This window comes from Canis lupus, chromosome 15, assembly GCF_048164855.1.
Source record: "Canis lupus baileyi chromosome 15, mCanLup2.hap1, whole genome shotgun sequence".
Lineage (NCBI taxonomy): Eukaryota > Metazoa > Chordata > Mammalia > Carnivora > Canidae > Canis > Canis lupus.
In genome coordinates, this window is record NC_132852.1 from 55,837,704 (window position 1) to 55,854,012 (window position 16,309).

Consider the following 16,309-nt stretch of genomic DNA (forward strand, 5'->3'; position numbering starts at 1 on the left):
GTTTATTGGCATAGCAGTTCATTCATTCCCAGAGAGAGGCACTTTAAATACCATGAAGATGATACAGAAACATGATATGCTAACCATGGGTGCTTTTTATCTTTTTATTTTTTAAGATTTTTTTTTATTTTTTTATTTTTTATTTTTTTGAGAGCGTGCACGAGCAAGGGGGGAGAGGGAGAAGCAGAGTTCCTACTGAGCAGGGAGCCAACCCGACATGGGGCTCCATCCCAGGACCCTGGGATCATGACCCGAGCAAAAGGCAAACTCTTAACCGACTAAGCCACCCAGGTGCCCCTGAGTGTTTCTTTTTGTAATCCACACCTGCCTGGACCTTTAAGGGAAATTAATGACCTAAAATCAGGTATTACTGCATTTTAAAATCAAGCCCTTAAGTAATTATTAGTTGTTGAGAAGTGAAAGATTCACAACTCTTCAAGATCATCATCAAATTTTTAAACAAATTCTCCTTATTTAGTCCCTGAGAATACATTAATAATCAGCTACCCCCAGCACTGGTTTTTTTTTTTTTTCTCATAGCTCTTTTCTGGTCAAATTCCTTTATGCAACTTGTTTCGTGTAGTCTAGCATCATTAGAAACTACCTTGTTCACCTTCCCAGGACTAGCTCATGAAATGCTATATCTGTAGATGGTCAAGTTCCATTGATGGTCCCAGACACAAATTTTTCCCCTTTAAGGTCATTTGCCCCTCTCCTTTGTCCCTGGGTACTTTGGCCCTGATATGTTTGTATCTCAACTTTTCCTTTTCCATTAGGGATAAAGAGGTAGGTTTCCTTTTTCTTTGATAAAAATGTTACCAAGTGACTTGCTAAACTTGTGAGACTCTAGACTAAATTCTAAAGAATTACGGAACACTTTGTACTTCTATTGCTCTCCCTTGTAGCTTAAATTATCTCTTAGAGTGAGTATAGTTTATCAAGTTTGATTTATTCATTGATAAAGGAAGGATTATCATATGCAAATCCCCACAGACCCTTCTCTACTGTCTAATCCAAGCATCTCAGGCCCTGTATGATCTCTGGTTAGTTACCCTATTGTCACGAATACCCTCAATCAACACAAGTAGGATTTTCATCACATATTCAATGACATTATCTTTTTTTTTAAGATTTTATTTGTTTATTCATGAGACACACACAGAGAGAGGCAGAGACATAGGCAGAGGGAGAAGCAGGCTCCCTTCAGGGAGCCTGATCCAGGACTCGATCCCAGGACCCAGGATCACGACCTGAGCCAAAGGCAGATGCTCAACCAGTGAGCCACCCAGGTGCCCCTTAATGGCACTATCTGATCATAGACAACAAGCAAATAATATCTCCTTGGGACAGCTGTGCATGAGTTTCATTTTCTCCTTCCAAAATAAGAGTAAGTAGAGGGACAGTGGATGTGGGAAATTGAGAGCAGACTTTATTTAGTCTGTGAGTTTTTTTGGAAATCACTTGTGATTTGAATAAGGTACAAATAAGATTACTAAGAATTCTAAAGAGACTTTCTGAATACTAGAACCTTGGAGCTTCCTGAAATAGTAATACATGAGCATGATTAGAAAGTTTGGAAATGTCATTGAGCAGACTAGAGTATCACCTTCTGGTCGTGTAAGTTATGGTAGCACAAGGATGGAATGTGACAATTTCCTCAGAGGGAAAAATGGTCAAATATTTCAGATGGAGATAAAAGTGGGGGAAGATCAAAGGAAAAGATAATCAACAGTCTTTTCACTGAGTTAATTCCAGTTAATGATGTTCAATCACACTCTAGTCTCCAAGCCTAGACTTGGAGGACTACCCAGGACACATAGAATCAGCAGAATGTACAGCTAGTTATCCTTCTGGTCTAGTTAATAGGCTAATATATGTGGAAAGTATTTGAGTGGCTACCATGCGTTAGGGAAGCTAGTTAATGCATCTTTGACTTTGATTTGTTTTATCACAGACATACCCTGCCTACCCGTGGTATGCTGCTCTTCCAAAGGAGGAGGGAAATAACATCGCACATTCTTTCCTCTTACCCTCTCACACAGATACAAGACAAGCAGTGAAGATTCTTCAGAACAGAGGCTGATTGCCCAAGGTCTTCATTCTTTACTTCCCCAACCCTGAAATGTCATTGACAATTGTTGCTACTGAAAAAAAAAATTATATTTGCTACCTTCTAACTTATAACCTAAAATTTCTGATTTTAAAAGGGTGGAAAATGAGTATTTCATTTTCATAGAGACTCCACAATTAAAGTAGTAAATTAAAGAAAAAAAACAACAACGACAGTTAATACCTGCTAGGCTCCATTCAATATGGATTTTGAGGCAGCAAGGAGGAAAATACTGGTATCTGACAAAGAAGTGAACAAACTCCATGCTTCAGAACTGGCCCTAAATAAGAGAAGCATGTTTTACAGTTATTTATCTCCAATGTCTAAGCATTTTAATAAAAACCTTACCTATTTAAGGAAGGAGAAAACTTTTTTCCTTCCTTAATTCAGAGCCATGTCAATGGGTTCTACTGTGATCCCAAACCCTGAAAGAGATAAATAATCTGGGAAAGCACACAATTTAATGTTAACATGGCTGTGTGGCCTGAATGACCTCATCAGGCCGCCTGCCACCTTAAGTATCTGGTATTTATTGACATAACTTGGGTTTGGTCCTCAAAGGCTCATGGGCAGGGAAAACCAGACATGGATGAGTGAGTTCATTCTGCTGGGGCTGTCCAGCTGCTGGGACACCCAGGTGTCCTTATTTGTCCTTTTCCTGATCATGTATCTGGTGACCGTGCTGGGGAACTTCCTCATCATCCTCCTCATCAGACTGGACAGTAGGCTGCACACACCCATGTACTTTTTCCTCAGTGTCTTGTCATTGGTGGACATCTGTTACACCAACAGCACTGTCCCACAGATGCTTGTTCACTTCCTGTCAGCCTGGAAGTCCATTCCATTCCACAGCTGTGTGCTCCAGCTGTTTATCTCCCTGGCGATGGGCAGCTCAGAGTTCTTCCTGCTGGGAGCCATGGCCTATGACCGCTATGTGGCAGTGTGTCATCCGTTGCACTACACAGTCATCATGCATGGAGAGCTGTGCCTGGGCTTGGCTGCCGGCTGCTTGGGGGCTGGTTTCATTAATTCAATGATGCAGGCAATCATCATCTTTCGGCTACCTTTGTGCCATAATGTTATCAATCACTTTGCCTGTGAGATGTTGGCTGTACTGAGGCTGACCTGTGTGGACATCTCGTTCAACAAGGTCATGGTGGCCATCTCAGGGTCTCTGGTGATCATGCTTCCCTGTTTCCTGGTCCTGTTCTCCTATGTTCGTATAGTTGCTGCCATTCTGCATATTCACTCTGCCCAAGGACGCTGCAGAGCATTTGAGACCTGTGCTTCCCACCTCACTGTGGTTTCCATGTGCTTTGGAACAGCCATCTTCACATACTTGCGACCTTCTGCTGGCTCCTCGGCAGAGCAAGAGAAGATGGTCGCTCTGTTCTATGCTGTGGTGACCCCAATGCTAAATCCCTTAATCTACAGCTTGAGGAACAAGGAGGTAATGAGTGCCCTAAGGAGACTGTTGGGAAAATGTAGTGAAAAAAGGTAAAGATTCAAAAAAATTTCTCCTTCCAGTAGCCTAAAGAACAATATTTCAGACAAAGAGGAAATGATTGACATGCCCTTTTCCCCAGACTTCCTGATAAGGTAGGTCACACTGAGCATGTTTTTGAAGACCAACTTTTCACTTTAGTCCACATTTTGACTATGTATTCCTGCCCTATTATACATACAGTTGAAAACAAAAGCCTTCAGTTATTAGGTGGGGTCTGCTGGGTCGGCCATACTTCTAGAGCTCACCTTCCCTCTTCTGCTTTCTTATTCTTCCTGCATTTGCCCCTAGGAAATGCAGTGTGGACAGTGAAAAGTTTCAGAGTAAGGACAGCCATGCTTCACACGTCGACCCACACCTCAACAGCAAAGGGGCTTTGACAAATGTGTTTAATATCTTTGACCTCTAGTTTCCTCAACTATAAGAAGTAATAATTTTCAGCATGTATGATTATTTTGAAGATTATGGATAATCTATAAAAAATACTTGGTAGAGTGGTGGTATAGATATTCAACTATATTTAAAATAGTTTTTAGGACACCTTATGGGGCTCATGCAAACTTCTATCCATATACAATTATTAAAAATAAACTTTCTTTCTTTCTTTTTTTTTTTTTTTGTTTAAAGAGTGAGAGAGTGAACACAAGAGGGGCAGAAGGAGAAGGGGAGAGAATCTTAAGCAGGCTTCATGTTCAGTGTGGAGCCCAACTCAGGGCTTGATCTCAGGACCCTGAGATCATGATCTGAGTAGAAATCAATAGTCGGATGCCTGGGAAGTGAGCCTTTTTTTCTATTGCATGGCTGTAGTAGATCCCTGTTCTGCTACAGAACAGTAGATGTCTGCTCCAGGTGATCATCTTATCTGGAACCATGACATCTATCTATAGATCTCTCTTTCTCTTTCTGCCAATCTCTGATCTCTCAATACCTCAATTTCCAGCTATTATATATATATATATATATATATTTTTTTTTTAGCTCCAAGACAGATAAGAACCTTTCTCATGAGTTCCAAACGCATTTTTCCAATTGCTTGCTTAACACCTTCACTTACATCATGTGAATTGCATTAACAATAGAATGATTGTGCTTGCTTCCTCTACCCTCCTTCCTGATTTCCTTTCCTCTTGTCCTAATACACCTTCACTATAACAGCAAAAGGAAACTTATACATTCAGAATAATTATTGATTCCTTTATTTTATACCCACTCCATCATTAGAATCCTTTAGCCTTATGGACAAGGTATATGACCAGTCTGGTCTCTCTGCACCTCTGCTTTCTACATTTTATTCTTCACACGACAGTTTAGTTAAAACTTTTTTTTTTTTACTTGATGTTGTAAAATAAAACACAGAGGCAGAAAACCATACTAAACAAATGTGTGGCTGGATGAATTATGATAAGACAATCCTTCTTACATAAACCATTCAAGTAAAAACAAAGAGCTGCCAGCTACTGCCAAAAACCCTCCATGTGTCCCATCCCAAGCCCGACACCTTTTCCCCCAAAGTAACTACTATGCTGACCACTGCAGCAATTGTTTTCCTGCATTTCTTGATGGCTTTTTAACCCAAACAAGCATCCCTAGTCACTGTAGTTTGGTTTTGCCCATTTTTCTTCAATTTGGTGTCTTTGAAGTCTATTGATCTATAGTTCTGTACAATTCTTTCTTTTCCTGCAATTCATTTGAGTGGCCCAGGCCATTTGACCTGCAAAAGGTGCCTTTGTCTTAGAAAATATGTGGTCATATTTTTTAAAAGATTTTTAATTTATTTATTCATGAGAGACACGGAGAGAGAGAGGCAGAGACACAGACAGAGGGAGAAGTAGGCTCCCTGCAGGGGAACGATCACTGTGGAACTTGATCCCAGGACCCAGGATCATGCCCTGAGCTGAAGGCAGACTCTCAGCTACTGAGCCACCCAGGCTTCCCTTTGCTTACATCTTTATCCTGATTAAGATAAAGTCTAGTTGTATACATGTGAGGCCTGACATAGTTCAACTGCTTCTGCAGAGATAATTGATTAACAATATTCCTCAGTAGATGGAACATTATCACCTGCAGAAGGACCCTGTTATTGTTTAACATCAACTAATTATCTGCAGCCACCATGGAAAACAGTATAATAGTTCCTCAAAAAATTAAAAGTAGAACTACCATATAATCCAGTAATTTTACTATTGGGCCCTTACCCAAAGAATATGAAAACACTAACTTGAAAAGATATATGCACCCCTAGGTTTATTGCAGCATTATTTACAATAGTCAAACCATGGAAGCAGCTGAAGTGTCCATTGATAGATGAATGGATAAAGAATTTCTGTGTGTGTGTTTTTATATATACATATGCAGATGTGTGTGTGTGTATACACATGGAATCTTGCCATTTGCCACAACGTATGGATCTAGAAGGCACAATGTGAAGTGAAATAAATTAGTCAGAGAAAGACAAATACCATATGGTTTCACTCATACGTGGAATTTAAGAAATAAAATGAACAAAGAAAAAAGAGACAAACCAAAAAACAGACTTTTAACTCTAGAGAAGAAATGGTTACCAGAGGAGAGATGGGTGGGAGGATGGGTGAAATAGGTGAAAGGGATTAAGAATACACTCATCATGATAAGCACTGAGTAAGATATAGATTTGTTGAATCTATATTGTATACCTGGAACTAATATAACTGTATATGTTAACTATATTGCAATTAAAATTTTTTTGAATTCTCTTTTTTTCCTCATTTCTTCCTTGCTGTGAGGACAACTATTCTAATATATTTAATGAGCGTAATTATGTTTGAGAGTATATTTACATAGTTTTTAAAAAATATATCATATATATATATATATTTTTTAAAGATTTCATTTATTTATTCATGAGAGACACACAGAGAGAGAGAGGCAGAGACACAGGCAGAGGGAGAAGCAGACTCCATTCAGGGAGCCCGATGTGGGACTCGATCCCAGGTCTCTAGGGTCATGGCTGGGGCCAAAGGCAGGCACTAAACTGCTGAGCCACTCAGGGATCCCCTAAAAAATGCATTATATTTTTAAATATTGATACTGTGTCTTAGTTTTTTTCACTCAACACTGTATCTTTAAGATCCATACATATTGCTAGTCTATTACTTCTAACCATTCATAGTAATCCAAGGAAACCATATTCTAGCTGTGACTCTGTTGTGGCACCCAACTCTCCAACTTCACATATAGCCCTATGATGAACATCATGATAATGTGTACTTAAAGAGCTGTCTGAGAATTGCTTTAGGGAATATACGCAGGAACCAAGGACATAAGGCCCTTGAGAGCAAGGGCTTATGTTCTTGGGGTAGTGAAGGAATGGGAGGTAGTAAAAATGAGTTAATTGCAAATATGCTACAAAAGATAAGTTCTTTGGAAAAAATAACTAGGTAAGAGGGAACAGGAGTAGGGGCAAAGAGAAAATTTACATACAGAATGGGGCAGAGATGAGAGTTGATTAAAGAATTGGAGGAGATGAGGAAGTGGCCATGAGTAGAGTCTTCTAGGCACAGTGTAGTTAGAAAACAGGCCTATGTCCGCCATGATGACTTTAGGGCTTATTTTGAGTAATTTCAAGGTTGAAAAGAGGAATGGCATGATTTGAGTTTTGTTTCAAAGGAATCACTCTGAGTGCTAGGATATAGGAGTAGAAGCAGAGAAATCTGCTGCAGGCTCTTGTATTAACAAGTGGGAAATGATGGTGCTCACACCAGGATACAGGAGTAAAGATGACAAGGGACTGTATTCTGTGTATGTTTTGAAAGTAGAAACAACAGGATATTCTTGCAGATTTGAATCAGATACAGAAAAAGAGAGTGGTAGATGGTCTAACCACTGCAATGATGGGTTATCATGAACCTCATGAGGTGGCGAAGGCATGGATAGAACAGCCTGGGGTGAAGATAGATGGGAATCAGGAGTCCACATATGAAGACATAATCATGTTGGTATGTGTATCATAAATATTAGTCCTTCCTGTTATGGCATTGCAAATACATATCTCCAAGCTGTCATCTATCTGTTAACTTTATTCACAGAGTCGTTTGTTTTGATATAATCTGGTTCATCAGGTTTTTGTCCTATAATTTATGCTTTATGAACTTTTTATTAAAAAATTCCTGCAGGAGAAAAAATGAGTGGGAAATATTAGAAAGGAGACAGAACATGAGAGACTCCTAACTCTGGGAAACGAACTAGGGGTGTTGGAAGGGGAGGTAGGCGGGGGTTGGGGGTGACTGGGTGACAGGCACTGAGGGGGGCACTTGATGGGATGAGCACTGGGTGTTATTCTATATGTTGGCAAATTGAACACCAATAAAAAATAAATTTATAAAAAAAAGGTTCAGAAAATGTGGATGTCTGAGGGTCTGTGATGGAATTACCCTGCAAGGGAGAAGGAATATTCTTTTTATTAAAAAAAAAAATTCCTGCAGCGGGGTCATAAAATATCCTATTTTCCTATTTAATTAAATTTTCTACTTTTACCTTTCACAGTTTATTTCTTTAGTTTAATGACATTCTCTTCTGCATAGGTTGTCAGATATGGATCTGGTGGGTTTTATTCCACGTTGTGGTCCACTTATTAACAATCTATTCTTTACTCATTTATCTGCAGTACCTTTAACATACGTTGAACTTACCTGTACGAATCCGTTTTTGAACTCTATTCTCTGGGTTCATTTGTTTGCTCTTACACCATATAATTCTATTACTCTGTTTTTGAGTCATTTTGGTTTGTAGTAAGTCTTCATTTGCCATGTGTAGTTTATCAAATAAGATGGGCAAAGTCATCGTTTTCAAAGTTATTAAATATATAATCAAATAGCTAGTCTATTTATATTTATGGACCCATTTGTATTTATTTGTAGTCAGTCTATAACTTGTTATAGAGAGATGTAATCCACATACATTTTTGAGTAATTTTATTAAGTTCCCCAAAAAGTTCATCTAAAATTTTTGATTAGGTTTGCATCGAGCATGTAGAATCATTTTGGAGTACTGAATCTTTATAATATTAAATTGTCTCATCCAAAGAATGAAATGTCTGTGGGGTTACTCAGATAATCTTTAAGGTGCTATTTAAAGTTTTAATATTTTCTCCATATTCATTTAACAAATATTTCTTAAACACATATTATATAGACACTCTTCCAGGTATGGAGGATACAACAGTGAAAAGCAAGCAAAAATTTCTGCCTTCGTGGAGATTACATTCTACTTCAGGGAAATAATAAATATAAGAAACAATGAACATGTATAGTATATTATAGGTATTAATTGCTACAGAGGAAAATGGGAAAAGTAGACTAAGAATATTGGAAGGACTGAACGTTTGGGCAAAGATCCCTATAAAAATCATGTATTCTCTCTGCTGAGAAATTCCTAAATACCTTATAATTTATATTGATATTATAATGTCATTTTATTTTTATCATTGGTTATTGCTGGTGTGCAGAAACATTACTGATTTCTGTGAGGCGGTCTCATATTAAATCTAGTTGATTGCTGAATTTTTTTCTAGATATATAATATCATCTGTAAATAGTGATTGTTTTCCTTGTAATCTTTATACATCTTAATCTATTTCTTTTCTCATATCATAGGGCATCTAATGTCAGGTCAAACAGTAGCTATGATAGCAAGTATCCTTCTGGTTCCTGATCTGAGAAAAGCATCTACAGATTCTCCATTAGGTATAATGTTTCCTGTGGATTTATGGCATTTAACTTTTATTAAATTTAATGGGGTTTTTGTTTGTTTTTAAAGATGTTTATTTATTTATTTGACAGAGAGAGAGAGAGAGAGAGAAAGAGAGAGAGAGAGAGAGAGAGAGAGAGAAAGACAGGGTAGCAGGGGGAATGGCAGAGGGAGAGGGAGAAAAAAACTCTACTGAGCAGGGTGCCCAACTTGGGACTCAATCCCAGGACCCTGAGATCATGATCTGAGCCACAGGTAGACACTCAACAGACTGAGCCACTCAGGTGCCCCTTAAATTTAGTTTTTGAAAAAGAGGGATTGCTTGCCCTAGTATATATCAAAGCCGATTATATGTAAGTACAATTAAAACCGTGGTATTGGTGTAGAAAAAGGCATGAATCAAAATACAATCCCTGAAGAAACTTTTGCATATATGAATTTAGTATATCATAAATGTATAATTTCAAGTTAATATACGAAAATATGTACTACTAAATATATGATGTTTGGACACATGGCTATACTAACAGTACAAAGAAATGTCACCTTTCCTATGAATATGCCATGAAAAATTAATTCCAAATATTTAAAGATGAGGAAATAAGTGATTTTACAAATAAGTTTATATTTGGTCTCTCCTAAAAATGTACTAAACTATGGTAAAAAGATAAGAAAAAAGATAATAAATCCACAAAGAAAACAATAAATTTAAAAAAATATTTATGAGAACTGCCAGCAATATTTTGGAAGCTAGAAGGCAATCTTTTCTTGTCTTTTTAGGGTCCAAAGCTAATATAGGTTCTACTACAGTTGCCCTTCCAACTCCAACGCTCACATAGGCAGCACTCTGCAGGCAGATTATTTTGTTTAGAAATTGGGTCTCAGGGGCACCTGGGTGGCTCAGTCAGGTTGAACGTATGACGCTTGGTTTTGTCTTGTCATGATTTCCGGGTCCTGGGATGAAGCCCCTTGTTGGGCTCTATGCTTAGTAGGGGTCTACTTGAGGATTCTCTTTCCCTACCCCTCCCCACCTTTTGCTCTCTCTCTTTCTTTCAAATAATAAATAAACCTTTAAAAAAAAAAAAAGGAAAAGAAAATGGATCTCAGATCATTAGCTGGGAGAAGATGCTATCGTCAAAGCTCCAGAAAAAGTTGGGGAGAATGAGTCACAAGCCTGTATCTGGGGCAATGCCAGGTAGCTGAGCAGAGGGTGAGAGCAGCCTGGTTACTCTCACAGAGACAAGGCACATGAGTGGAGTCTACCCCACTCTTGGAGAAGGGAATACACCAGGCTTCTACAGGTTTCACTCGCAGTGTTTAACATCCTTACTAGAGTTGCCCACACAGGATGGCTGCACTTTTATTAAAGATTCTGAACACTGAATATCTCTAAGTATAAATCAGGGTATTGAAGATTATCTTCCTTAATGGAAAAGTTGGAAATTTTAAGAAGTTTACAGGATATGGTGGTAAAATTCCAAACCTAGAGAGCAGTCCTACCATAGGCTGCATCTATCCAGGGACTGGCATCAAAAAGTCTCCCTGTCCATGCCAAGAGCAGATAATGAACCACAAAGCATCCCATCAGCCCCTTGGATTGCCTGGCTGGGACTATTGCTCAAAGGAATGTGGAGATGGGTGAACTGCAATGAGGAATTTGAGATTTAATCACATCTTCATGCTCATAAAGTGGAATAAAAATTTCTACCATGCAAAGGTGGTGTCACTGAAGACTCAGACACACCCCATCCCCTTGAGAAATTAAAGTTTGGAGAGCTCCTTTCCATGCTCTGGAGACAAGGAAACAAAACTTTGATTTGCAAAGTTGAAATGTAGCGTAGGGTGTTTGGTGCAGAAGTGACCAGACAGAGGGGGAGGGAAAATAAAAGAAATCTAATAAACAAAGCATAATTGGCCCCTTGAGATTTCATCACTAGAGTTAGAGAAAGTTACCTGTTGCAATTGCACTCGCTTCAAATTTCACAACTTGCCCACCCCTCCCATCTCGCAGGATGGCCTCCTCCACTCTCCAGAGGTGAGTCCGCCATGGTCAGTGTCTCTTTAACACTTATTTAGCAACATGAATTATGAAACCAGGTTCCTGTAATCTGTAGTCCCTCCTGTGTTCTTAAAGCCTAAGAGCTTGGCGGCTTGACATAGGGGTCTTCTGGAGATTTGTCCTAAGAACATGTGTTCTGGCCATTTAAATTAAGCAGCTAGAGTTTTCAAGTCATTTCAGGATCTCCCTGGCTGTGGAGGGCTGAGCCTGCTAACAAGTTGGCACCAGTCTTCATCTCTTCTTTTCACCCACTGACTCCTGGAAAGAGGGGCCAAGTGTCAGATCTGTGCTGATGGCCCTTTTTTTTTTTTTTTTTTTTTTTTTTTTTGCTGATACCAGTAGAAAGATGACTCCCTTAGAGACTAGCTCCCTCCTCTTGACACGGAATTTCTGTTTGTGAAATAAGTCTTTAGAGTTAACATCCTGGTTTGAAATGTTTCCCGCAGGTGCCCGTCTGGGGCTGGTCAGGAACCTAATGCTGCTTTGCTAGGTCCCACTGTCCATATTTGCACACTGAATAGGTTGTTTAGCCGATGCATGTTGTTAAAATAGTAATTTTCAAATGTATTTATTTCCATTTGTTTATTTAATAAAGAATTTTTGTTATTTTTTATTGCTAGATAACTATGCATATTCCTCTAGGAAAGGCACAGTTTATGCCATTATCTTTATTTATTTTTTCAGATCTGAAAACTGATGTGCTAGGACTTTGGAGGAATATATGTTTTTCCATAACACTCTCTTCCAGTGGAAGGGGTCTTTCAAAACAAAAATTAAGTGTTCAATCTGTGTGAAAATAATCCAAAGATGCAGAGCTGTTGGTAACGATAAATGCAGCTATTTTAATGATATAAAAATTTGTGTAGGCTACTCACCATGCCTGGCCCTAGCTTGAAGCTCATTCTCTAAGTCCTCTGGGGCAAGGGAGAGAAAACAATGTAATACTGGAGCAGGACTAGTTGGGAGTGGAGCAGAAGGGAGGGTGGGGGAGGTGAGAGCCTTACCTGCAGGAGGCAGCCCCACCCAGGAGTCTACACCTTCTCCTCAAATCCCCTCTTCCTTTCTGCTCTCCATGCATTTTACATTTTCTTCTTTTCTTCACCCCATATCCCTCTCCTTTCAAAATAATTCTAAAAGCTCAAAGGAAAGGGATATGAGTTCCTGATCATCTCCAATGTGCTTTGGCAAAGTAGAGATGATTCTGGGAAAGGATTTGCGCCTCTTTACAAAGCAATTTATGATAAAGTGGCTGAAGAACAGATAATGTCAATAACGCCAATTATACGTACCTTAGCTTAGTGTTTCTGAGTCTCCTATCTTTTGGTAGGAAATTTGGGGGTTTTCAGTAATGTAACTGAGGGAAAATTTGTCCTGAAGGTGTGTGTGTGTGTGTGTGTGTGTGTGTGATGATGATGAGAGGGTGGTCCTGAGAGATTTCACTGTTCATATTTCCTGAGAATTCATCAATTTCTCTGGTAAATCTATTTTGAGCAGGATTTCAACCATGATAGAACCAAATTCTGCAAAATTTCACTGCAGAGGACTAAAATAACACTCTGAATACCAAGATAAACAAAATATGGGAAATTGGTATATAAAATACTGGATAACTTTAGCAATGTGTTAATTGAGTAAATGTCAAGAAAGGGGCACCAATAAATCTTTAATTTTCTTTTCTCCCATTTCCATTGTTCCGTTTCTTCCTCATTTGGCTTCAATTTCCTTGGCTTCTTCATTGTACTCTTTTCTTAATTTTGTCTTCCTTTCTGGTTTCTTTTTTCCTTTCTGACCATTAATTCTCTCTGACTTTTTCCCTCTTTCCCTAGAGAGCTTGTCAATGACTTTGCTCATTTATTTATTCTTCTTTGCATCGAAAATTACAATTATATCCTCTTCTTCAGCTTTCCTTTTGCATACCTTTCCTTTTTCTTTCAGATACAAATAAGTTTATTTATATTTGGGCTAGTTTTGACTTTTTAAAAGAAGTTATTTAATGAAAGGCATTTAATAAAGTTTTTTCCCCAAAGTTTTTATTTCTCTGAGAGAGAGAGAGAAAGAGAGAGAGAGAGAGAGAGAAGTTGTGCACAGAGGGAGAGGGAGAGGAAGAAGCAGACTCCCTGAAGAGCAGAGAGCCCAGGGCAGGGCACCATCCCAGGACCTGATCTGAGCCAAAGGCAGACGCTTAACCCACTGAGCCACTCAGGGGCCCCTAATGAAGACTTTTAATTGGGGTATAATTCATAACATATAAATTACGCATTTTATAGTGCACAATTCAGTGTCAGTACATCCCAGAGCTGTGGTTTCATGTTGCGAATGTACCACTAAGTAGGTATAAAAGAGCTGAACAGCTTGCCCATGAGTGAGTGTATGTGAGACCACACGGGAGCGCTCTAGAAGGAAGTAGATTTCTTCTCTACCTGTGTAATGGTTTAACTTTTTACCTCTCTTCCTTTGGTGTGATTACCAAGTGACCTGAAAACATAGCCTACTTTTTATGCTAGTGTGACTGTTAACTATTTATACAAACAGAGGGGGGATATGTTAGCACTATTTATAAGCACTCACCACAAAGGAAAATAGATTCCAAGTTCCCCCGTGGGAGGCAAATCAGAATGGACAAATCTCCCCAACCAGACAAGACTCATCCTCTCAATCCAGGATCCTTTGTTGTGGCTCATCTTTTCCTTGTGAGGCATAGTCACTTGGCTAGACAAAACTACACTTAGGTTTAATCTTATTTTGCAGACTGATTTTTAAAAAATAGCACATGCCTTTATCTATGTCTGATATTAGATCGCTTTTGTTTCCATCGTTGTGCATAATCATACCCTTCATTTTTCCTTAAGGGAAGAGGAAAGGACTCCCTACCAGAGACCCATTCTTGTAGTCATCACCAAATGCGACCAAAGTAGAAGCAGGGTCACCTTGCCGAGTTTGTAAAAGAGGCCAGCTAATCATGTTCTGCAAGAATAGAGTTTCTAAATGAGGAAGATATGCTTTGTTTCTCCTGTTGGCGAAGTCTGAAAACAAGATTTCAACTTCACATGTAAGTGGAAGGCACCTACTCTGCTCCACCACAACTCCAAGGTGAGTGGGATGAAAAGTAGAAACTGAGTCCTCTTTGTATGTCTCCTGATTTTGTTAGGTGAACCCACAGCCTTTAAACAGTGACTATCATTGTGTGGCACATGGGTCCTGCTGTGTATAGGTGTACAAGGCATGTGCCCGAGGTTATCAGGTAACCCTGTTTACATGCTGACTCCTCCCCTGTCTAGTCTTTCATCTCCTTTGCTACCTGTAATAATGGGCCAAAGTTCAGAGTTGTTGTGAAGATTATTATGTTATATTAATTATTAGCTATATAAAGTATTTAGTATAATTTGGTAATTATACTTTCTATATTTATAGAAATAGAATGTTAGTTATGGTTTTTAATTCTTCTCATAACATTTTTTTCCCACCCAGTGAATTTTTGCATTCCGGTTGGGCGAGAGTGTTTCAGGAGCTTGTTTGCTTCCCACCATCTGCCCCCAAAAGAAAAAGGTAAGATTGAGGGGATTCCTGGGTGGCTCAGCAGTTTGGTGCCTGCCTTTGGCCCGGGGCACAATCCTGGAGAGCCCGGATCGAGTCCCACGTCGGGCTCCCTGCATGGAGCCTGCTTCTCCCTCTACCTGTGTCTCTGCCTCTCTCTCTCTCTCTCTCTCATGAATAAATAAATAAATAAATCTTTAAAAAAAAAAAAAAAAGAAAAGGTAAGATTGAGAAGATTTTCCAAAACTGAACCTGACTATTCAGTGATTCACAGGGCAATTGACTTGGGGAAGTCTTTTGAAACACTTTTACAAAGAAACAGGATATGCTTTGACTTTAACATATTACTTAAAAAAAAAAAAAAAAAAGTACTGCTTGCTTTGTTATTGTTTGTTTGATTTTTTTAAAACTGACTTTTGAGTCCTGGTTATAGAAGTGCAAACAATGTAAATGAATCTACTGTGACCTTCACATTCCTGGCACCTGTGTGCACATACACACCTTCTGACATAACTTGGAAAAGTGGCTGCATCACAGTTATTTGAGTCCTTGGCAAACAGGAATGAAGAGAGGTTATCTGGAGTAAGTCTTTTTTTTTTTTTTTTTTTTTTTTTTGGAGTAAGTCTTACTTACAACATGGTACAAGTCACTGGCATTGCTTTCAAGAACAGGTTACAATAGAAATAAACCTTGGAAACAATTCATCCCACTTTGGTATATTTCAGGTTTTATTAAGTGTGATTTATACAGTTGTTTGTTTTATTTCATGAAATCTTAACACAAATCAGGAAGCATGAAGTAATTTCTTCAACATCTACCTCTTCATTTTCTTCTAAAACTGCAGATTTGTGATGTCATACAGAGATCTGTATTTTCTACTGTGGTCCCTTTAGTTATTGGTGAATCTCTAAAAAGCACTGGAGTGCTAAAAATACATTTATGTAAGGATAGAAGCCACTGAAAACATACCAGTCCATATTTTTTCAGGGCTTTCACGACTAGGAACTTTTTAAACCAGTATAATGACTTTTTAAAAAAATTTCAGTGTAAAATATGGCAAAATGAAAAGAAGCTGATGTACAAATAGGTATAGGACAACAGAAATTACAAGCAAGGGAACACAAAAGAATTAAGACTGTGCTATTGGTTTTTAGCCATGAAACTAAACAACCCATTAATTTTGAACATTCTGGAAAAATCTAATTCTTGATTATGAACTACCTATTTATCATGAAGATTTTTAATCCTTTATCTCATTACATAGTAAAGAACTTTATTTATGTTTTAAGGATTGTGAATCTCTTTGCCAATCTTGTAGCTAAATATTTATTCCAGTTAATTCTGGTGCGAGTGACTGGAAGCTTCCAGGGCAAGTCCT

At 38.5% G+C, this 16,309-nt stretch overlaps 1 protein-coding gene across 1 annotated transcript; it reads left to right on the forward strand.

Annotated features, from left to right (window-relative positions):
- Window positions 1-2,675: 2,675 nt before the first annotated feature.
- LOC140604533 (olfactory receptor-like protein OLF3) lies at window positions 2,676-3,611 on the forward strand. The gene has a single exon (XM_072775761.1). The coding sequence runs from the start codon at window positions 2,676-2,678 to the stop codon at window positions 3,609-3,611; it is 936 nt and encodes a 311-aa protein (XP_072631862.1).
- The last annotated feature ends 12,698 nt before the right edge of the window (window positions 3,612-16,309 follow it).